This window comes from Lichenostomus cassidix, chromosome 1, assembly GCF_008360975.1.
Source record: "Lichenostomus cassidix isolate B80296 chromosome 1, HeHo_3.0, whole genome shotgun sequence".
Taxonomy (NCBI): Eukaryota; Metazoa; Chordata; class Aves; order Passeriformes; family Meliphagidae; genus Lichenostomus; species Lichenostomus cassidix.
The window spans coordinates 73349813-73374323 of NC_139479.1; the positions used below are offsets into that span (position 1 = coordinate 73349813).

At 37.3% G+C, this 24511-nt stretch overlaps 1 protein-coding gene across 2 annotated transcripts in view; it reads left to right on the forward strand.

Annotated features, from left to right (window-relative positions):
* The window catches only part of GUCY1A2 (guanylate cyclase 1 soluble subunit alpha 2), a 135222-nt gene that overhangs the window by 105369 nt on the left and 5342 nt on the right, over positions 1-24511 (forward strand). Inside the window, exons 7-8 of one of the 2 annotated variants that reach the window (XM_085064027.1) lie at positions 18528-18682; positions 21375-21671. In XM_085064027.1, coding sequence (XP_084920153.1) covers positions 18528-18682; positions 21375-21405 — 186 coding nt within the window. In that variant the 3' untranslated portion in view covers positions 21406-21671. Of the gene's footprint in view, positions 1-18527; positions 18683-21374; positions 21672-24511 lie in introns of those variants that run through there. The other variant, XM_085064016.1, reaches the window with a different exon arrangement.

Sequence of the window (24511 nt, forward strand, 5' to 3'; positions counted from 1 at the left end):
TCTGAAAATCAGGCATCTGTGGGGCATCTCAAGTGGGACAATGAAAACCACTATACACTCCAAATTTTGAAGTAGATAGTATACTTAGAAAGTTGTATTGGTAGTCCCTGGTTATAGAACTTTGATCTTTTTTTTATTGGTGATTTCAGTTTGCATCTGTGTATTTTTTTTATAATTTCCAGTTTACAGACCTGTTTGTATAGGCCATGTTCACTACTTGGTTACTGCACCTTCCTTACAATGTTTTCAAAACATGATATTCTCACAGCATGCTGGTTGCTTGAACGTAAAGAACAGCTTCATCATTCTGATGTCTTTTTGACCAAAATGCCTATTTGTTTAATCAAATACATTTCAGGGTTTAGAGATAATTTCAAACCTGGTTAGCTAACTATACATTTGTACATGTAAGTGGTTATTCTTAGCTTATATTCATCAAGACAACATGAAAATTAGTGACCCTTTTCCTGTATAGACTGAAACACTCATTAATTTCATTTCAATGCGTGCTAATTTTAGCATGGATGAGGTATTGTAGGATGAAGACAGTTTCATTATTTCTAGTTCCAAAATATCAGTCTCCTTTTCACGATGAATAATAACTTTTTCAAAGGTAAAAATTAAAGATGACATGGAGTTCAAACTTAGGGGTTTTACTTCTTTATGTGTTTATCAAAAAATTCACATCTCCTAGGAAGCTATTTGATGTTCAAATTTGCTCTCTCACTTTTCTTAAACTTTGATGAGAACAAAGCATGATTACATCCTGTTTGGCTCTCCCTGGAACCTTTTCTTTGTCATAACTAGAATAAAATCTTCACAGGCTTCACTGAGCCCTTCATTTAACCCTGTTTGTCTCCAGGGTACCATCCATTGCATACTGGGCTCTCTGTTATGTCTGCTTTCAAGGCCACAGTACTGGACTAGATGGTCTTTTGGTCTGATTCAGTACAGTTGTTCTTACATTCTTATCTAATTTATTGCCTGTTTCTAGTCACAGATCTCTGCAGCTAAATGTCAACTCCTTTTTCTGAAGGAATGATGTATTTAATAGCTAGGATAGCTCAGATAACAAAAGCAACAAAAATTCTGTCTGCAATGGCTGAGATCATGGTATCTATTTCAGTGTGGTTACCCTACAGATTTTTATAGGACAGAATCATAGAATTATGGAATCGTTTAGGCTGGGAAAGACCTTTAAAATCATCAAATCCAACCATTAACTCACCACTGCCAAGTCCACCACTAGACCATGTCCTCGTGGTTTGTTTATCCACTGCCATTTCCTCCTCAGCAGACTCATAGGAAGCTTATGAAATTGCTAGTCATAAACACATTGAGGACACTATAACATCCTTCTGTTCTCAGAGCTTTCATTATTTTTGAGCATTTGCCAAAGAATTTTCAGCCTTTTTGTTTTTCATGAGCTCTTCCTTGATGTTTGCCATTTGTTGCATTGTGTTTATTGGTTACCTAAATTATGTGATGTTCCTGCTCTCTGGACAGAAGAAAAGCTTTTGAGGCATGAGAATGAATGGCAAATAACTAAATAATAAAGCCTACTCTTGTTCACAGACGAAGGCTATTGTTTACAGGAGATGAGATTAATTTTGCTAAGATCTGTTCCGTTGTGAGCACATTGAGTAAGTTTTTTGCTCTGATTGTTAATGACCAGAAAGAAATGAACAGCCGTTCAGAATCAAAGTGATTGTTTGCAAATGAATCTTCTGCAGAACGGAGAAAGGCTGTTCTTATAGTAGAACTGTCTCTCCAGTTATATCTTCACAAACTTGGGGAGCCATGCTCTACAAACTGCAGTCTGTAAGAGTTCAGAGCTTCCAGTCTGGTTTTCAGAGGCTAAGCATTGCATCCTGTATAGTGGTAGTGTAGGGCTCCATTTCCCTTCACTTAGAAGTGTGAGTTAGGTTTATGTCATGTTTGTTGCTGTTGTTGACAGTTCTGTAAGAAGAGCCACCTGAGGTTTCTCTATTTTCTTTGTTTTTGGTGGAAGGGTTTGCTCATATTAAACCAAGCCTTACTGTAAAATGCATTCATTTTAATGATTTTTTAATAGATTAGGATGGCATTTCTGGTAAGACAAAAAGTTATTAAGAGCAGCCAGTGTTTAAGGGGAGTGAGGAAAACCAAGTTTAATTCCATGTCTTAAATTAGAAAAAGGTGAATGTCCCACACTCCATATGAGGGAGTACTATTAAGCCCAAAACAGGATAGTGGCTGTTCTTGAGCCTATCATTGTTTTGTCATTTCAGTTTTGTTTCTCAGAAAAGATGTTTAAAAAATGCAATGTGTACAAAACAGAATGTTTTTCTTGCTGACTCCAACAGCAAGAATTGTCATTGCACAGCCCACAGAACACTAATATTAAAATTAAATCTGAGCTTTAGACAATATTTTGCAAGAAAAATCGAAATGTTTTTCAAGGAATGGAAAGCGAGAAATAAATGCATGTTCTTGTACCTCATCTATGTTTAATGGGCATCTGAACCCCAAAAGATTAAATTATAAATGCCTTTGTTTGGGGCCATGACCAAATTTCACTAGATGACTGCTTTTAGTTTGGTCTTCTGAAGACTGGAAAGAAATATAGAAGTCTGATGGCTTCCTGAAAGTTCTTCTATGTATCCATTCCGTATCTCCTCCACAAAAATTGAAAAGGAGCAAAAAGCCAATAACAATTTTTTTTCTGCAAAAATCCAGCAAATCTGCTTGCAGAAGAACTGAATAGAGGGTTTACAGGCTGTGGAAAGTACTAAAACTTGTGGAAATTTCTGAGAGGTCTGTGATACTGGTTTTTCTGTTGCTTACTTTCCAAGAACACCAGCAAAGAGCAAATCTTTAACTGGAATTGTGGCTTCCTTGCTGGAGTGTGGGTCTGTGCATGTGTCAATATGTGGGGCAGGGGGTTGCCATCTGTGTAAAGCATTCATTTGAATTCACTGTGTTTGCAAACATTTCTAAGTTCATCTCCTGATGCATCTTAGACTGTAATCACAATGTTATGAATAATCCAGATGCAACTGCTTCCTGAGGATGTTGGCAATTTAGTTGGACAAGGTTCCAAAATGACAACGTGACTTGTGTTCTCTCATTAATTTGGATTAACAGAAGTTCATACCTTTATGACCCAGTACTATTACAGGAATTAATAGTTTTCCCATTGATACTGTGATACATCTGGAATTCTTACTGGTGCATGAAAAACAGATGTGCATCTTTTTCTGTTGCTGCCATGTTTATGGGCTTAGCATATCAAAACTTATTTTTCACTGGTCCCCTTGCTCCACACTCCTCTCCTGTTCCTTTTTTCTTTTCTTGAATTTTGCTTTTAAGTCATTTTCTGTAAGCGAGATTCTCTTATACTCCCTGTGGTTATGCTCAAGTATATTGGTTATGGTCTTTAGGATTTGGTAGCTACAGCATTTAAAATCACCGTGGCTTAATAAACACAAATTGTTGTCCTTCCCATGAATGCCTTGAAGCAGCACTGTTTTATCTTGTGTCACACCCTGAACTGCCACAGGTCACTCTTCCCTTCCCAATTGCTGTTCTCCTTAAACCCAGGCATCCTGAGCATCCCACAGCATTCTGTCCACTCACCAGCTTGCATTGCCCTCTGTTGTCTTACACTGCCTTTGGCCCAAGTCCCTTTCCAGGCATCTTTTTAGTCTCTAACAAGGTTTGAGCACAGCTCTGTGTGGAATCCAGATCTGCTGCAGCATGCTGGCAGCTGTGGGTGTCAGTGCAAGGCTAGCTGGGTGGAAAAGCAGTGAGCTAAATCATGTGCTTTGATGCTACCTTCTGTTTTAAACTCTCTAGGTCTGCACTGAGGTGACGTCAGAACCACCACTTGTGACCTCCACAGAAATGGCACATTTTCAAAATTGTTACTTTTAGAAATCTTTTTTGGGGAAGGTTTCCCAATGTCTCCAGGCTGAGCAGAACTGATTCTGTTCCTCTGAAAAATATTTAAAAATTCATTGTATGCTAATTGGGTAATGAATAACTACATTTAGATAAAGTTGAGGATTTATAGAGGGTGAAAGGGACTCTTACTGTGGAGTTACAAGGAGATGATAAAACTGACCTTACTTGCATCCAGGATGGCAGATCAAGTAAGAGGAGCTGCAGTCAAGTGAGCTGCCATTAATTAGTGCCTGAGGGTTACAACAAAGCTTCCCTTCAGTCCCACAAATGTTTGAGGAATCCACTCACTGCATAGCTTTGAAAAGTCTGCTCCAAAGAAAGATCACCAGATATATGCTGGAACTAAGGGAGAGGCAAATTCCAGAGTTACCTGCTCACGTTTGTACCAGTTAGTTTGAGCAGCTAGCACAAGCTAGTAAGGGCATCACAGAACATGGAACTCAGCAGAGGGTGATACTATTTTTACCTCAGAAGACTCAAGAGTCAGAACTGGTTGGAAGCAAGGAAGCTTGGAAAGCTCTTACTCTTCATTTGTCATGTTCTAACAATGCTTTACGGGTGTTGACCACTGCCATGGTTTGTGTCAGGACATTCCTCCTTGTGGCTCCTTGGGCTGACCCAGCAACAGTACTGTGTTTCCATGGCTATATTGGGTCAGATCTGAACAAGTTTATTTTAACACAGCTTGGAGTCTGTGTGCCTCACTGAAATGCAAAGTACAGGTAATAGCTTTAAAGGTATTTAAAATTTAAAAACAGCCTTTCTTAGGATGGTAAAAATTAGAGATACAAAGAACTTGTGTTTGCTTGGCAGCATTTCTTCATGACTAATGTGAAAGTGTACTTCCTTGTTAGCAGGTTCTTCACATATAAGCATAATTTGTGAAAAAGATCTGCATGCCTTTTGAGATACACTGTTCTATGATTTAGACAGACATTAATGAAATGTACATTTAAAGGAGGAGATCTGCTTCTCTTTGCCCAAATTTGCATATTAAGTTCATCTGCGTGAATCTGGATGGTTGCTGATTTGGAGAAAGCTCCTATTTATTTTTTATGAAAAATAATTAATTTATTTCAGAGAAAAAGAAAAGGGTTTTCATTACTCTTCCCACAAATCTACAATAGGGAATAGTGTCTGTGGAACATGTAGTCTGAAAATTATTCATCTTTCCCATGGGGATTGCTAGAAGCAAATTAGGATTCTCTGAATTTGCTTACAAACAAAGATCAATTTCTAAGTAACACTAAATGAAGAAAAATTGTGGTGATTTATCAGACACAGTCCACTGTAGTAGCTGCTTTATAATGAGCTTTGAGACACACCATAATGTAGTCTTTTGTTGCAAGTATCTTTTGTACACACACTGCCTACCTTTTATGAAGTAATTGGAATTTAACATGCTACAGCTTTGAAGTGTATGAAGCCAAACCCTTAATGTGGGAAGCTTCTGGGATTAAAACACTTTTGCAATGAGAAATCTTAAATATGTTTTGACTAATTTCATTCAAGGATCATCTACAGCATTTTAATGTAATGGAATCTCTTAATTTTATGAGCCTTACCACTGTAATTAAAGATGGCTTTGTTTTCATTTTACATTTCCATCCTGAACATTTCTAATAGAGCCATAACTTTTTTACTTAGTAATGTATTTATTGTTATAGAATGTCAGTCACTGATTCAAATTTTAGCAACTAAATTTTTTAATTCATGATCACAGGTTTGAAAGGCCAATATCATGTGGTTACTTTTGCTCTGCTGCCTTCAGATCAGTGCCACAAAAAAGGACTGGTGATTTGATAGAATTTGTGCTGATGCCCTTGCATGTATACTTAATGTGTTTTGAGATTTTTACTTGGACTGATTTTGTTCCTCACATTAAATGCCTCTGCCATACTAAATGTCTCCACAAATCTGAAAGATCAAATGCTGATTTTACATTCTGATTTATCCGTAAGAGTTTGTCTTAACTTTGGTTTACGTCTTGAGAAGAACTACTACTTTAATTTTCTCTATCAGGGTTCTAGTTCATGCAGAACAAACCATTTTGTAAAGTGAAGCAGTGTAGAGTAAATAGGGACAATTGGAGCATGTGCTTCAAAACCACATTGAATGTGGCTGTGTCGTACTTTGGAAGTTGCTGCTCCTTAGTGAGGTATCTCTTTCTCTTGTGCTCATGGAGGCTGAATATATAACTGCCAAAGTATTTCCTGTGAAAGGGTTTGTTTTGATAGTTATCCACATGAAGCTTAGCTGTGATCATCTGTGATGAGGAAGGAACAGACCAATGCCAAAATAACATGCCTAGGTATGATTGCAGTGTATTACCAGAACTGACAGTCCATCAGGAAAGGATGACTGTCTAAAAAAATTATGTTTTCTGTCAAGCTTACACTGTTTTGCTATTCATGGTGTGTGCTTGATACTGCAAAGTATGTTGTTGACATGGATCATTGTGTGATTATTAAAAAAAAGAAGTTAAAAATCTGAGTTTGTAGTATAAGTAAAATTGGTCCAACATAGTTGCTGTACTATTCATATTTTTAGTTTTAGTGAAATTCTAAAGACAATGTGAACCAATTTACACTTAATTTAGAACTGAAATTCAACATTCTGTTTCTTTAAGTAGTTTTAGGACATTAAAAAATATTTCTCCCACCCCATCTGTTCTTAAGTATGACAGGAAAACAGACTTTGCAGTAGTCATTTGAAACCCTCAAATGTAACAGCACTTCTTAATTAGTTGTCCTTCAATGCAGTATGATGTTAGAGTTAAAAAAGACACACATATGTTAATGCATCCTGTCCCTCTTCCTGTCAACATCCTTACAGCGTGTTTTCAAATGTTTCACTAGTGCCATAATGAAATGATGTAACTTAGCACACTTACCTCAGGAACCTGTCACTGTCACTACAGTACAGCCTATTTAGGCCTCAGTAAGCTGGATATTCACCTATGTCTTCATTTAAATTGTGTTATTTCTAGTTGTGTCCCCATCTGCCATATGTCCCTCTTTGATATTAACATCTTGAACATACTTACAGATGATTATCACTTTCTCTATTGAGTTAGCCAAGCTGTGAGTATTTATAGATCTTCAATTTCCCCCTAACCAAATCCTTTCTGAAGAGATTTTTGATCTTTTCAGAAATCACACCTGTTGCTGGTACCTAGGTTTCAACTGAATAGGCTTGGTGAGGTTGACTAGAATTCTGTAGGAAGGAACTATAGGTGACAGATGGTGTTCATAGCCCCAGATTACTTTTTTTCATGTGACCAGATTGCATGCTAGCTCAGGTTCATTTTGGTCTTCACTCAGAATTTTCCAGTTTTCTCTCATGAATTGCATATTTGTAGTTCAGAGTATATTTCTAGATGGATTCAGTTTGAGTGATCCACTGACCTCCATTGTGTGTTGTTTATTGCAGATCATTAACAAACACAGTAAATAAAAATAAGTTGTGCTTAGTTTTATTTGACACAAGTATGAGTGAGATTTCATCTACTTTATTTCATTTATCCACAAGGTTCAACTCAAGTTAAATACAAATAAAAATTATTAAATTGTCTTGATTCAATCTTCACACACATCTTCCTCTCAGAGACACACTGATAAAGGGCAAAGCACCAGAATATAAAGGGATTCTTTCCATGAAAACACATCTTGCATGCTTTTGGGAGAAAAGGAGTAAAGAATAAAACTAAGAGTTAAAGGACTTTTCAGCAAAGGTTGCACCAAGAAAGATTCTTCACCCTTCTTGGTTGAAGAATTTGACTGGAAAAGTTTCAAATAAAGCATAATCAGGAGCAACAGCAAGAAAGCAGCAAGCAATAGGAATGCTGGATAAGCAGAATTCAGGGCTGGGCATCTGTACCCCTCAGCAGCCAAATGGACCCAATCAGTGTCATTCAAGGTTGGCTGGGCAGCAGTGACAAACAAGGAAGTTGTAGATATGCCATGCTATCATCTTCTACTGCCTCCCAAACTAGATTAGTGTCTAATTTTCAAAAGAACATGCAAGTCCTTTAAACTGAGATTTAAGGTCTCTGGCTTGCTTTATTGGTCTTTCTTAATCACACAAGCAATAGCATAAGTACTCTAATTTTTGGCTATATGTTTGTGGATTATAGAAATATAATTTAATTGATAAAAGCTGGTGAAGATGGGCAGAGATAATCTTGACTAAACACGTTTGATTTTTTGCAATTGCAAAATGCATAACCTACATAAAAGAAATTATTATATGTATTAAGATTGCTATTTTTTACAGAATTTGCAAGCCAAAAACAACTGTGTGTTGCTGTGCTTTGTTCTTTGTCAGCGTTTCTCTGAGAGAGGGATGAGTGTGAGACATAGTGGGAGAGATCACTGAATGAAATGAAGGAAAGTCATTAGACTGAACATTGAAATCTTTGCTTCCCATAAGTGATTCACCTTCATCAGAGAGCAATTAGTCTCTGTTTGGATTTTGTCATATTCTTGACATCATCAGGCCTTTATCTGCTAATTTTTTGAAAATAAGATCAGAATCTTTCTAGTCATGAAAACACCAGAACATTCAAGTTATCCTGAATCATCTTCTTAAAGCTGTGGTGCATTTAACAATTTTATTTGAAGGAGTCGAAGCAAACGGTGAAGTAGTATCTCATTTCTATTCATGGTACATTTGATTTTCAGTAATGATCAGATATTGCTTGTAGATTTGCAGCGTAAATCTAGGAATAGGAATTGCTACATTTTTTATGAGTTACTGAGTGATTTTTCATTTATTTCATTAACCATTTCATTTAAAAATTTCTTTTTTTAACCTAGATTTTTGATGAAGGCAACAGAGCTGTACAGAATACTCTCTGAGTTCTGATCCAAGCTTTTGTTATGATTTGTTTTGTGGTGTCAAGGAAGTTTGATTGACTTGCTGAAGTGCTGTCTGTACAGGAATCAGGAGACTCACTAAATGCTTAGATAATTTGCTAAAATCCTCAGCTGAGTGCAAACCAGCTGTGCTTCTCTTTGTGCTAATTCCCTTTGTTGTATGAAGTAGTTCTTCTCAACTGTGTGGATTTGCCTGTCTGAAAGACTTCAGAAAAATCACTTTATGTGAACTCACTGAGGAAGAGATTCACTTCCCCTGCAAAGATCTTCAGCTTTGTGATGGTGAAGTACAAAGGCCAATAAGGAGTATTAATAAACCCCTTCCCAATTATAGCCAAGGTGAAGTCTTTGAGTCTTTTGTTTATAGGATCCATGCAGTCACAGAGCTTCATTTCCCTTTGTATGCAAGACTTGCTCCAGGCATAAGAGTTGGGTAAATTCTGCAAAAATTGTTATTGTCGTCTTACATTGTGTTCAGTCTGTAAAAATTGCACTTCTCAAAAACAAACTGGTGACCAAACAAAGGAACGTAGCAGCATTACCATTTTAGAGTGACGTGTTTAAAGATTATCTAAAACAGTGAGCTGTTCAAACATTGGAATAAATAAGATATAAAGTATCTGTATGTCCCAGCTGTCAAATGGAAACTGTCTTTACTTTAAAAGCTAATTTATCCTTTTTTTTGAGCATGAGAAAGAGTTTTCATGTTGCACATTTAGTGTTCAAGTTTCTATGATGGTAGCAATGCCTTAAGATTCTTCACAAGAAAGCAAACTATTTTTTAGCTATTACAGCCTGTAATTCTAAGCATTCTTTATACACAGCTTGGGGTTTTATTAGCCTTTTATCTTCCCTGTGGTCATTCCTTGATTTACTCTGTTTCAAAAGAGGGCATATGTTGACTTGTTTCTGGTATTTGTCACAGAGTCACAGAATCACACAGAACCATTTCTGTTGAAAAAGACCTCTAGGATTGTTGAGTCCAACCAACCTTTCATCGCCGCCTTGTCAACTAGACCATGGCACTAAGTGACACATTCAATCATTTCTTGAACAATTTAATTGGCTATATTGTTTGTTAGATTGAGAAGTGCTGAAGGAAGTAGTCTCTCCACGTTTTCCAACTTAAGAACAGGTATATTGTCAAAACCTGACCCACTGATTTTTTTTTTTTTGGTCATGTCTACAGTTTTCATATGGAGCAGGAAACTTTATAATTTTTTATCTTGTTTATGCCTGGCTTGGTGCTGATTGCAATAATCTGGGGGATCCAGTAGAAATTACACACTTAAAATGTATCTCCTCCTTGTGCAAAAAGTATTAAAATACCTTGCAGTGGTAGAGGTTTAAATGACATTGGCAGCAATTTAGGTTTCATTAACAGTGTAGAAGCCTTTGGGAAGACTCTGATACATGGTTATTGTACAGAGGCTAGGTAAGGTCACTTCTAGTAGTAAAACTTTAAAATTTTTATAGATAGTGATTCTCTTCAAAAGCTGCTCTATGCAGCAGATCCTTGTTGGTTGAGTCCAAGCTCTTCCCAGAGCAGATCAATCTGACTTTCATCTAGGCATAAGAACATCCACTGTGATCAAAAGATGGAGCATGACTCTGCCATTGAAAGGTCATTTCATTTTACAGTTCCAAAGATTGCAGGATAGATTCGAAGGCCATTATATTAAAACATCTGAAGAAATTTCTGCAGTTATACAAATAGAATGATCTTCTGATGGAGTCCTATGCATCAACACCAGTATTTTTGATGATTTATGCACAAGATTGTAGCATATTTTAAGGGAAGGTGGAAGTGTGTCAGCTTTGCCAGGCTGAGAGTTGGATTGGTCTCACCTTTCTTTAGCTGTCTGTTCATGAGGTGTCCAGGCTAAACTTAGCATTTAATGTCCCTCTTTGTTCCAGCAGGAAAGTTAGCTTGAGGAATGATTGATTCAGCCTCTCCTGTGTGCCAGTTTTGGAATGTGAGGAATTGCAACCCTGAGGTTATTTACCTCGTGTGTTTAGCAGGAGTCTAGAAATCTAACTTAAATGAGCTGGCTAACTTCTCAGTGGTTGAAATTAGGTGAAGTTCACCTTAAAGGAATAAATTAGGAAAAGTATCAAGGCTGGTTTCTTAAAGTTAAAACGCTTAGGTCAGACTTTTTTTTTTGTGCAGTTTTTTTGTTCCCCTAAATATTTTGAGCATGTGTCATTTATCCTCATTAAAGTATCACCCAATCCATTCGGTATATGTCATATGATGGCACTGTGAGACAAAGATGTCCTCCTACACTAGGGATCAAAGAGAACTTTCTGATGAATTTTTTTCTTTTTTGGGTGTCAGTGGAGAGGAGGCTGGGAAAAATCCTCCACTGCTGTGTGGGCTTGTGTGAGTGATTAGCTCTTTTTTAAGTGCCTGAACACACAGGTTCACATAGTAATTAAATTCCTACTGTGGAAATTGCTATTTAAAGAAAACAATAAAAGGTGGTTTTGATTAAATGCTCCATCAGCAATGAAATGCAATGTTTTATTGGTGAGTGAGAAGCAGCTTATGAAGAAGCACATTAATGTTTCTCTTTGGAATCTTAGGGGAAGGATATAAGTTTTATTTTTCTGTTTAGCAACTCTAAAATTTCTCATTTACATCATTTATCACCCACCTCTCCACCCACAACCCCCTCTAGTAAATAATTTCAGGTCAGATGTTTCCTTACAGATGACCCAAATTCTCTTGTAACCTAGACATGGAGCAGTGCTATAATGTATTTACATGATGTCTCAGGAAAGAATTTGCCTCAAAAAACCCCTGCCCCAGTGTAAACTTTCCCTTGATGCTAGAACTAATGAGCCCCCAAAACTGGTCTGAGTGGTTTTGGTTTTGCTTCGTCTAATTCTACCTCATACTGCTGATGAAGACTCATAGTTTTTCAACCCAGGTTATGAAATACAGAATCACGAAATAAAGGAAGCTGCAAGGAACCTCTGAAGGTTAACGAATCCAACCACTATTCAAAGCTGGGCTAGCCTAGAACATAGTGGAAGAACTTAAAGGTAAAGAGAAAAATAATTTCGTCCTTCAAGTCTGGGGCTTCTTTGTGTAATGTTTCATAGATCCTTTTTCTGCATTTAGTAGAAATGACTGTATGCCAAGACCATAGCCCAGGGATGTATCTATGTAATGTGCATCACATTGGTTATAATCTAATTGCTCCGCTTTTTGCACAAACCACATGATTGCTTCACCCAATAACTATTTAAAATGGATTTATTGATCCCAAGGCATTCGATCTTTGTTAGTTTATTGCTGTATTTTTCATTGTCCTTGTATAATTTGCTGTGTATTTTGTATATTACTTTGCTTATAATTTTGCTGTGTATTCAGATGGGTTGAATAATTCTATGAGTAAGAAATCTAGGAAATTCTGATTAGAAAAGAAGTTAAGTGTTTATTTCTCCAAATGTTGTTTAAAGAGGGGGAAAATATATCCTGTAGTTTAATTCTATAGAACACCTTGTGAAATTCAAGTGATCTAAATTTTCCTCTGAGCAGGTCTGTTCCTTGGCAACAATTCTGTACTGTCATATGTCCCTTTCCAGAAAGGCACTGTGATATTTATAAATCTATCTAAGAATACAGATAACCCACACACTAAAGCATATGTCAGGACATAGCTGTCAGTCCTATCCACTTGCAGTCCTTTGAAGGAGCAGAAAGGCACATTGACTCACCAGTGTGTGGCCCTGATTTTAGACCTCTGAGCTCTGTATTTTACATTAAGACATTTTACAAGTAAATGTCCCTGTGCAAGGCATATGTTGAGATTTAGAGATAGCACTATTGTAGAAGCTGCTAGAAAATATTAGAGCAGAAAACATCTTGGAGAATTTGGCAGATTCTGTTTGAAAGGATCTGTCTGTGTGTCACAGACTAATAGCTAAGACACTCTGCAAGAAGTGACTTTTTCCTTCCTGAAGGACACTGAAAGGACAGAAGGGAGAAGGTCTGTACTGAAACACAGAGTAACACTCAATGTGTTAGGGTAGAAAGTGAGGAGTGCTTTTCTCTAGGAAATATTACTGTACAGATACCAATGTACATTACTGAAGCTGATATCAAAAGTCCTGATCCAGCAGAATGCTTCCTATTGTATTTAAATGCTTTTCTGTCTTGGGACATTCTGCCTGGAACTATTTTCATATGGCTACTGCTTTGTACCAGCCCTGAGCTCTGCTACCAGCTCAGAACAAAGTCTTGAGCAGCTGTCAGTGTGTCATTATTGAGGCTTGAAAAGCTCCAGGTTGGCTGAGTGGGGGATCACTTCTGGCTGTGGTAGCTTTCCAAACTGTGTCACCTACTTCCCAGCCTCCCCTCTCTCCTTCATCTGTGACTAAGGCAGACAGTTCTGTGAAAATGGATTTTGTGTCCTTCTGGATGCAGTTAACCTGTGAGGCAGTCTGAGCCTTCTCTTTCTAGCATGGGAGCATGTTTTTCAGAGTGTGAGAACTGTTTATTAAGGTCATTCTCTCTGCGTGTGTGGTGGGAAGAGGAATGTGTGCTGAAATGTTATTGTAGTTCATATTTGAGGAGGAACTGTGAACAACAAGCACCTTTTCTCTACAAAAAAATTCGTTTGGCTCAGGAAATCCCTGAACTAAAAATTGCTGGCTGCAGAGAGAGAATTTTGGAAATGAGCATGTATGTTTGCCCTGTGCTTATCAGAAAACAGGTTACATGGCTACTTTTGGTCTAAGTTGGAAAGTCTGCTTTTCAATATCATCCATAACAGCCTTTTCTTTTCAACTCAGAAATCATCCTTCACTGTCACACACTCATGCAATTCTTCATGCTGTTGCCTATTTTCTTCTTTTCTGTTTTCTTCTTCTTTTTCTTCAGTCTCTTTTCTTCTGAATAAAGCACGAGTTATGCTTTTAAAATTAGATTTGTAAGCCCATAACCATGACTGCAAATATTTTTGCACAGCACCATGTACATAAGAAGCTTGAGGAATAATTCAAAACCCAGTTAATTTTCCGTTCAGGAAGTATTACTGCTTGAACCATTTTTCTGTGGTCTAATTAATAAAGGAATTATTTTTTAGTCTTGTAATGAAATGTCTCAGTTTTGACTGAAGGGAAATAAGGCTAATGTGTTCTATTGGTTATCAATATACAGACATATATTGGTCAAAAAATTTCAGCTTTGAGGTTTTATACAATGTTCTTGAGTAGACAAGTGCTGCTTCTCAGACTGTCTTTCCACTTGCATTCTAATTTTTGCCTTGCAAATTATGTGGAGAAATGAGGAAAGATAAAGGAGAATACATTTTTCATCAAGGTTTCAAAAGAGAAAAAGCTCAAGAGCTTTGACCATAAAGAAAATGACTGGTTTTTTAATTTTTTTTTTTTATTGTGAGAGTACTGATTAACAGAAAAAGCTATTAAGAAGCAAATTAACAATGATGCAATTTACTTCAGGCAGACCACTGCATTCCTTTATTGTTATTAAAATATTTTTGCCTCTTCACCATAAAGTCAGTGTAGATGGATTTTGAGTTTTTAGTGTTGCATTTACTCTCATCTCACTTGGAATAGGCTTTATTTTGATGGAAGAGTGCAATTTTCAGTATGGTGCCTATGAAGGCGTTCAGGCTATTGGAAGTAATTGAAATTACACAGCAGATAAAAAAGAAACAAAACTAAACAAAGCAAAACTGCTGTCTCTTCTAGATATAAAAAAGGAAAATCATGCTTTGGCAATGAGGAGGTGTAAAGAAGTAACATACAATTTTTCTAAGATTCAGGACATCAGAAAAATTCAGTAATAGAATGTTCACTTCAGAATAAGAACAAATATTTTTGTGTTGTTCATCCCTGTTCCTGTTTGTTCTTGACTTTCCCCTTGTAGTCCCGTCTGGACTATCATTTCTCATTGGTACCACTTCTGGCACATTTCCCCATTAGGTGTTGACCATAGCTCCAGTACTCCTCATCTTTCCTTATGAATCCTCTTTATCACTATTGAACAAAATTGCTATTCTTCCTGTCACTCAGGTATTAGGCATTTCTGCTTTCTGTGCCGTATCCTGTAAGAAATATCCAAATACTGCTACTTTTTCTGTCTGAGTTTTGGAAGCTTCTTTTGCTTTCTACATAGCTATGTCTTTCCTCTTATACTACATTGATAAATGCAGGCTGCCTTTCTTTTACACCTCTGACTCATCAGCTTTTCTCCACTTCACTATTATCATAGCTCTTGCAATGATCAGATTTGTTAATCTTTTTTTCTCATTTTCCACTCTGTATCTTTCCATTGCACTCAGTTCAAGTTGTCCCTCTTTATCTAAAAGATCTCTCACAGATCTCTCAGTATTTTTCCCAAAGCCAAAGTCTTTGGCTTTTGTTGGTCTCTTCACTGTTCCTTAACCATTGTAAGACTGGTATTTACTGGTTTTTTTTTTTTTCACGACTGTCTCCTCTTTGTGATAGTTTCCAAAGACCTGTCTTTCCATTTGTATGCATAAAGCCTCTGAGCTTTCAGGTTCAGTTACATACTGCCCTTTTATCTTTAGCCAAGTAATTAAGGATATGCAAAGGAGCAGCTGGTAGAGATGAAGAGCATGCATTTTATTTAAAATGCTCCATATAAGACAGTTAATGTATAATTTATACTACACATATATTAAAAGGAGTAAGCAAAGTTATGATAGACAAATAATGCATCGTAGTATTGTCACCTAGTTTTCACTTTATATGCTTTTATTAATATTTAATGGTGACTCTTCTGATAAAGGCTACATATACAATATAGCTTGGGAACTATAACTATACATGTATAACTGTTGTTATTATTGTTCTGAGTTGTGTGGTCTAGGCAGATTTTCTTTTCCTGCAAAGATAATGTGAAAGGTTGATGTGCCCAGTAATGTGCCCCTGCTTGTTAATAATTTGATCACACATTTTCTTCCTTTGTAAAAAAGAGCCTTAAGCTGTTAACACTTTCGAACTCAGTGACAAAAAAAGCGAGAACAATGTAGCAACAAATGAAGTAAAATCTTGAAAAGATGTTTTTAAGTAAAAATATTTCACTAAAGTACTATATGACCAATGTAATGGTGATTCTCAGTATAAGAAGGAACACTAAGGAATACTTCATGGCAATAGCAGCAGTGTTTGCAGGCTCTTTTCTTGTAGAGACCTACATAATAAAGCAGGAGTGGAGCTTTATTCTAAGTCATTTGTGGTGTAATTTATCTCTATGGTTTAATGAGAAAGCTTACATCAATTTTCTTCCACTCAATGAAAACTTCAGGTTTTGACACTCTCTATGGAGTTTAACCAGTGTTTGTGAGAATATATGTACCTTTATTATTGTAGGAGCATGTGTTTTTTAAAAAAGTTCTTAAGATAGTACAGAAAAACCCTCACCTCTGTCACTGAAGCACTGAGTGATAAAAGAACTATGTTGCCATGTAAAAGGAAGCAATGAAATTGAAAGAATGAAAGTAAAAAAACAACCAACAACAACTTCAGCTTTCACTGCATACATTGCAAAAGCAAATTTTATTTTCTTAATACAGTTTTTGCTATCATATTTTCCTTCCACTCTAATGAATACTCTTATCCCTATGTTTTTAGAGGAAAACAAAGCTAATGCTTTTTCTTACAGTTTCAGTCTGGCCTTTGCATGGGATTGAATGTACCCTAGAAGAGGTCACAGCACACAGTTAATTTGTGATTTTTGAATAAATGTACAGAGTAGAAGTGGAACAAGTAGGTTTCATTAGCTCTGTTCTTAAAATTGTGTGCAAAATGACTAATTCACCTCCCATCTCACAAGAACAAGACATTCTAAATAGGTTGTTTATTATTTATTGAAAGCTGACAGCATACCCACTGTTGTGTGAGCAAGACTTCCTGCTCATAGTCCTTCACCAAGGGTAGGTACTGACCTCACCTCTATGGAGAAGGGCTGCTTGCTCACTTTATTACTGCATGAGAACGTGTTTTCACTGGTAATGAACAGTGGAGTTTAAGTGTGTGTTGTAGCAAAAGCAGGAAATCTTACAGTCCCAAAACATCAACAAAATCATATGTGTGATGGGTTTACACAGATGTTAGCAAGTTTGTGGATGTTTCCCAGCCCCGTGGAAGCAAGTATTTGAAGGATTCCAGTAGCTGCTTTCCAAACCATAGTAAAGCTTTGAAAGTTCAGTTAAATGGTTTGATACTTATTCACAGATTAAAAAAAAAAAAGAAGAAAAAGAAAAAACAAACAAACAAGTCAAACAACCTAGTCTGTAATTAACAGCATTGTTGTGAAGATTGAGGGTTTTAGGCTGCCCGTGAGAATGTTCTAAGTAGTATACCACTGAACATGGAACATGTTCTTAGGTTGTGCATGAGCTTACTGTATAGCAGATATAATTCTAAACCCGTTGTTTGTGACATATAAGAGAGGAACAAAATTAAAACAGTGCTTAGCTGCATTGTAAAAGTTTTGGGCACATGGAAAAAAACATAGTCAGTGAAATAATGTGGAGTCCCACATGTTCTTAGAACTTCATGGACACCAATGTTATTAAATGCTGGCATTTTCTCTACATAAAAAAGGGGTAACAATGATTTTTTTATTTCTATTTGAGTCCATATGTATTTTGTTATTAAAGAAAATAGGGACTGACAGACTAAAGCACAGTGCAATAACTGTGAATTAAGTCAAAGGTCCATATTGAGTATAATATTAGGTAAGTCACTCATTCATACCCCATCAGACCCTCTTATTAGCTGCTTTTTAGTTCCTTCACCTTATGTTTTGCAGCAGTCCACTTGCTATGAGCAAGAGTATCCTCAGAAGATATAAATACCTTCTTTTCAATTTTTTACTGTTATAAAGTTAACAAGAGAAAAAGACTTCCCTATCTGTAAAAATTATTTTCTTGGCAAGCACCATTGGTAGCTAAAATATATGCAGAATAAATCTCTGATAATTCACGCTGAAAGAAGCTTGGATAGTGACTCTGACCTTTACAGGTCTATGCAATTGCCATATCTCGGGCAGTTATAGGGGATAATCGCTAGAATAGTCACATGGGGATTTTTTTAATTTGCTGGGGATTTATTCCTCTTTATTTTGAGGAGGATACAATTACTTTTAAAATCATTGGTGCCTCAGTCTTCAGCATTCTCACCACTGCAATATCTCTCAGTCTGACAAAGTGAGAAAGACCTTAGACCTTGAAGAGTTTGGAAGAAAAATGTGAAGGAGATAAAAGTAACTTAATTCCTTCACTTCACTTGACTACTCTTCCTGCCAGTTTGAGAAAAATTGGGTCTTACTTTAAAGCCTGTGTGAGAAGTGGTGGCAAAAAGAACCCTCTGTAATGTATTTATTTGTGTAATTGGTTGGCTGATATTGCAGTAACTCTGGATGATCCTACCCTATTCTGTTCATGATTTCTGTTTTGACTGTCATAATCTCCAGCAGATGTGCACAGAACAAGAAAATAATTTTAGTAAAAAGGTAACCATGTTTTTGTTCTTCTTTCTTTCAACTGCATCTGATTTAAGCTAGTGGAATGGTGTTTTCTTCACTCTTTCTTCTTCGGTTTATTCTTTATTTGAAAGGATTGCTTGCAAATAAATGCTAATGCCATTACCATTAGTGGCACAAGAGAGGCAGACTGACACGGATCTCATGTTTTTTTCCAGATGAGGATAGGCATTCACTCAGGTTCCGTGCTGGCCGGCGTCGTTGGTGTGAGAATGCCACGCTATTGTCTCTTTGGGAACAACGTCACCCTTGCAAGCAAGTTTGAGTCAGGAAGTCACCCACGCCGCATCAATGTCAGTCCCACCACATACCAGTAAGTCCTCTTAACCCTTTCCTGATTTTTAGTTCAGCTTGTTTTCAGTTCCATCTTGTTACATGCCCTGTCCTCAACACATGAACTCCAACCGAAAGTCGGCAGGGCAGCAGGACAGCTGGAAAGAAGTGTTGCTTGGGGATGTCAGTATTTCATTTGCAGTTTCGTGTCAGAATGTGTAGTGGGGGCAAGGAGGCACAATAGAAAGGCCAGCCATTCCTGCCTAAAATAAGGTGTAACAGAAAAAGGGGGAGATATCTCCCAATGCAATGTAGTTTTATGCACTATTACAGCTTTTGACTAAGGATTTGGGTTCCACCTGCTAAACACAGTTCATGAAAGAAAGCATACTCCCATTGTCTCAGAAGGAAGTCTAATTTTGCCAGTAAGGCTAAGCTTACAAAGAGATTTTCTGCTTTCTGGAAGACAAAATTTCTTATTTAGCACTGTAAAGACACACTTGATAGAAGCATTCTCTCAACATAGGAAAGAAGATTGAAAATGGCAAAGCATTATCCCTAGCCTTTTGAAGAAATTATGCAAATAGAGAGAAGACTTGATTAAATCTGGTTATGAGGAACAGCTCCTAAATAAAAAAGGTGTTCCTTATTGTTCAAATTTGACAGTTTGACTATTAGAATTTCTATTGCTTGGATTACGGCTGGTGCATTCACTCTTTTTTGGCAGGAGATCTCAATCTTCCAGTGTTCTGTATCTGAAATAATTTTCTGAAGTAAGGTTTTGAGACTGTGTGGTAAATCTGTACACAGTTGCTCAAACAATATTGCTTTTCTTTCTTTCTCTTTCCTACTCAGAACAGTGAATCTCAATATTTATTTATTTTCCCTTAGCTATCTGCAAATAAAAATTTCAAATGGGATTTCTTCATTCAAGTATTGAAGTGTCTGCTATGCTAAAATAAGAATCAGTCAGAAATTAAAGTAATTAAACAAGTGCATAAAGTGACATTCTTCTGAAGAGCCCATTCACTCAAGATCAGATTTTGAGAATGAAACAAGTATAGCAAATTGAATGAGAGACGGAATAACTGAATAGGCTTTGTACCATAGAGTGAACAGAAATAGATTCATAGTTATCTGCTAACATGCAAGAGAAAGACAGACCTAATCTATTATTGTTTACAGAAAAAAATTTCATTTAAATAAAAATAAATTCAGTAAATATATAGGAAATTCCTGTTTTGAACTTGTTATCATTTGAAAAGAAATTGTCTTTGGGACCTTCCAGATACAGCGTTCTACAGCCTTTGGCTCTTGGTCATCCACTGTGGAATAGGATGAACCCTCTAAAACCTAGTTTGAATAGTCAGCATAAGTTTTTTCATCAGTTGTGCCCCAGTCACAAAAATTCCCCACCAGCAGGGCCTTTGGTGTGTGGTTTGTGGTCTGGCAGAAGGCGACCAAAGCCCTATGACAGAGTCCTGAACTTCTCTTTAACAGAATCAGTTCTTATAAGGGGATGTTCTCCAGCCTGAGATAGTCTTCAAGATATTCTGAAAGTGAAGTCCATACTTTTTCAGAAGAGAGCTTAGCACTTCACAAATGTGGCTCAGGGGAGTGATTTCACTTGAGGCTGTGGTGCTGCTTGCTCATGTTTGTGTCCCTGAGAGCAGAAAGTGGTGAGTTAGACAGCTTTATGGAAATATAACTAGTGAGTATTTGTGGGACCTGTGGCACACAAAACTGTCTCCATGCTGGAGTCAGTCACTTTCTGTGTGCCAGTGCCAGTTCTGTTGAATTTAGTTATGAGTGATGTGGCACCTCTTCTGTGACACACAGATTTCTGGTCATTGTTGAGCAACCTGATCTAGTTGAAGATGCTTCTGCTCATTGCAAGGGGGTTGCACTAGAAGGGCTTTAATGGTCCCTTCCCAACGCCATTGATTTTGTGGTTCCGTGACTGCATGTTTTTTCTGTCACACTGCTGATAAAAAGACTGTTCTGAAAGTTAGTTTGAAGGCCTGTGTATGGAGCTTGTTAGAATTCTGTGGATTTGTGCTGCCCTTTGTCTGCCTTGTTGTAGCACAGGGAAGACAGCTTCTCGTCAGCTGTGTCTCATCTCTGCCTGGCTGCCACTGGTTGTATCATACCATGGCAGGTCAAATGTGAGTCACCTTGCAGACAGTTCTTTCTAAGTTCTAGGTACCAAAATGCAAGTCAGATTTTCTCAGCCTGCATATCTTTCTGGTTGTATCAAAAAGGGGTCTACAGTTCTTTTCCCTTCCCTTTGATCTTAGAAATCCAGTAGGAATGGGACCATTCTTTTCAAGGTGGCCAAACTTTCACCTTGTATGACCATCATGTGTGTACTTACCTTCTGGAAAGTTACCAATTTAGACTATTGCTTCAAAAAGGGAAGAGGGTAGAAAAGTGCCTGACAATACAGTAACGCTATAACATAAAATTGCAAACCAAAACACAACAGAATACAGAATTACTGTTATTTGGTATCTGCATTATTGTACTCAGTGAACAATCTGCTGTTAATGTGCTGAACAAATTCAGTGCCTGATTCAGAGACCTTTAAGTGGAAGTAACAGGCTAGACACATGGTTACAGGTAAAGGAAGTAGGATTGGCAAGAAAATATATGTTTGAATGAGATGCAATTATCATTCAAGATGAATGGCTGAAAGTAGTGATGATCAGGCTAGGAACAATTTTATATTACAGGCTTCGCGAGTGGCGTGAAAAGATAAAATGAATGTGCATGGGGAAACTTGAAAAGTTGATTTCAAGCCATACCTTCTGGCATAGTTGAAAGCTTGAAAACAAGCAGGGAAGATGTAAAGAAATGACACTGCTGACACAGTGGCCAGAAGAGACTGCAATTACAAAATACTCAAAGGGACAAAATTATTCAGAGTTTCTGAAAGTGATCTATGAGATTTAGCATAATATCCTGGTGGTGTCCCAGTGAACAAGTAGGGATCCGATGCACCATGTATAACTTTTGTTAAATATAATTTGCATGAGTATATATTTGTTGTGTATAAATAAAGTGATTCATCACAAACTGAAATGTATTTGTATTTGACTTTATACTCTACTAAATGCTTCTATTTGATCATACATGCACTCTGTAAATACTTGTGTTAATATTTCTATTACCTAAGAATCAGTGCTTTCCAAAACAGATAATTCTGCAGTCAGTATGAAAACAACAGAGTTTTCAATTAAATGAAACTACTGGCATTTACCATCACATGTTTGTATCTATCATGGCCCCTGATGGAAGTTGTGATACAAGTTTTGTGCTTGTAAATCATGCAGATACTGAAAACATGTCCAATACTTACCAGCTTTCATTTTATAGTAAAGATTATGCTTCATAAAATGTCATCAGCATTCAAATAATAATCACCCTTCAGAATACCTATTATTGGTTATAGACAATTCCCCTAAAGCCTGTAATCTGCCTAAGTAAGAATCAGAGTCTAAAATTATAAATACAAGGTGTGATATTTGTTGCTTAGCAGCGGCAGTGAGCATGGAGGAGCCTTGCTCCAGTTACACCTGCCTGGGCAGAGCTCTGCTAGGTGTGAAACAACACCTTTTGAGAGGGTGGCCTTTGCATCTTTTGAATCTGAAACTTCACTTGTGTTTGAAATATGTTGTTCTCTTGACTCAGACAGGTCTTTTGACAGAAGGATCACAGAGCCCCATTTGCTTTGAATCACTGAGCATTGTGAAATTAAATCACTGGATCAACACTTGTAAAAATTCAGGTGAAATGTGGAAACTGGAGAGGAAGTTGAGCATCCTAGACTGGTCCGTGTTAAAGATGTGGACAGGAAGGAATAGGAAAAGAATAATCTCAAAGTTTATTTAATAATCTACATTATCTGGAATTGAAGAGAATTATCCTATTTTCCATATTCAGGAAAGGAAGCACAATGAGCTTTATGAGACACTTCAGCACAGATGAAAGATAAAATATTTTTTAATTTTTGGTTTCAGCCTTTAATAATGATTTTATGAGATATTAATATAACATACCCACATTTGTCTTGTTTTCTTAATAATGTTGCTGTGTAATGCTTTGGGATTTCTAAGCAGTTATCAAAAGCAGATAAACATAGTCATTCCTGTTTGTCAAGTAACTCCTATTTAAAAATTAAGTCTTTTTTTCCTCTTCTTTCTACCTCTAGTCTTTTGCAGCATGTATTTCCCTTGAAGAGAATGTGCTTCTGGCACTCAGTGTTGGGTACAGATACTTTCCATTATCACATGCTGGGTGATACATCTGGGAGCTGAGCTTAGGCAAAGATGAATAGCCTGTATCCCACATCTTTATCTTGATTTAGGAGACAGGGCAACCCAAGTGCACCTCCTTATTGAGCTGGCTAAGGTCACTGTGTGTTCACCTGAATAAATTTCTTCTCAGCCTTTAAAATTTATTTAAACCCCTGTAGATTTTTAATAGTTATTTCACTGAAAGTTTTATGGAAGAACTTTTAGGTAATTGAGAAGTATTTCTATACTTCGCTCTTTACAGGGGTTTTAAATTAAAATTATTAGGCGTTTCTCTAAACTCCTTATAGGTTTTTATTTTTATCAAATTCTTTTTCCTATAGATTATATGTATTGATACGTATTTTTTCTCCTAAAGGTTATAGGTATATCTGCATTTATATTTTTCTGCCTCATATGGTCAAACCAGTGGGTCAAACCAATGTGGTTGCTCTCCCCAGTGGGAGAGCATCTCTTTCAATGGGGTAATAGTTTATTATCTGTATTCATATGGAAACAAATGAGCATTTTGTTATCAAGAAGATGCCCAGCTGGTGAAGCAAGCAACACTTGTTGCCACAGAGGAAGGAAGCAGCAGTCCAGCAGGAGACAGTCTTCTCAAAGCTTGTTTGGAAAGCCATTAATAAATTTCTCTAATTATATCAGTTAATGGAGGGGATGTGAACAAGGTTAACTAAAAGTTTTACAGTACTTGTAGAGGTAGGACAGGAAGAACCTTTTTCTTTTGCTGATATCTCTCCCTGTGAAAGACAGCATTTATGGAAGATTCACCAGGCCAATATGCTTTTCTTGGTGCATACTATGTTTAGGAATGCAGTGCATAGTCTCCTTTGTTGCAGAGCACTTTATTTCTCTTAGAAGTATTGTTCAAATTTTGGTCTATACAGAGCAGCTTTCCTAAAGAAAAGTTTACATTGAAGTTTAGATCTGAGTGGGTGCTTTTGTGCTCTTATTCAGCAATGCAGTGAAAAGTACAAAATGTGACATCCCTGAGACATGGAGAGATAAAGAGTGGGCATGGAGGGAATGAGAATCGTCATGGGAAACATGCACTCAGGATAGAGGGCTTTGCAACAAATAATTATGTAATAGCAATACTCTATTAGTTCAGACTGGCGAGATGAGCAATCACCATTCCTTAAATTAGAGTGCTGGGCCATATGAACCAAATGAAGTTTAATAAGGGCAAGTGCCAGATTCTGCACCTGGGGCCAGGTAACCCTGCTTGTGTGTGTGTAGAATAGGGAGCAAGAGGCTGGAGAGAAAAACTGTGGAAAGGCACCTGTGGGTCCTGGTCGATGGCAAGTTGAACATGAGTCAGCAGTGCCCTGGCAGCCAGGAGGGCCAAGTGTGTCCTGGGAGCATCAGGCACAGCATGGCCAGCTGGGCAAGGGAGGGGATTGTCCTGCTCTGCTCTGCACTGGGGCAGCCTCACCTCCAGTGCTGGGGGCAGCTTTGGGTGCCACAATATTAGAAAGATATTGAACTATTAGAGAGTGTCCAAAGAATGGTGAAGGGCCTGGAGGGGAAGCCATATAGGGAGCTGCTGAGGTTTC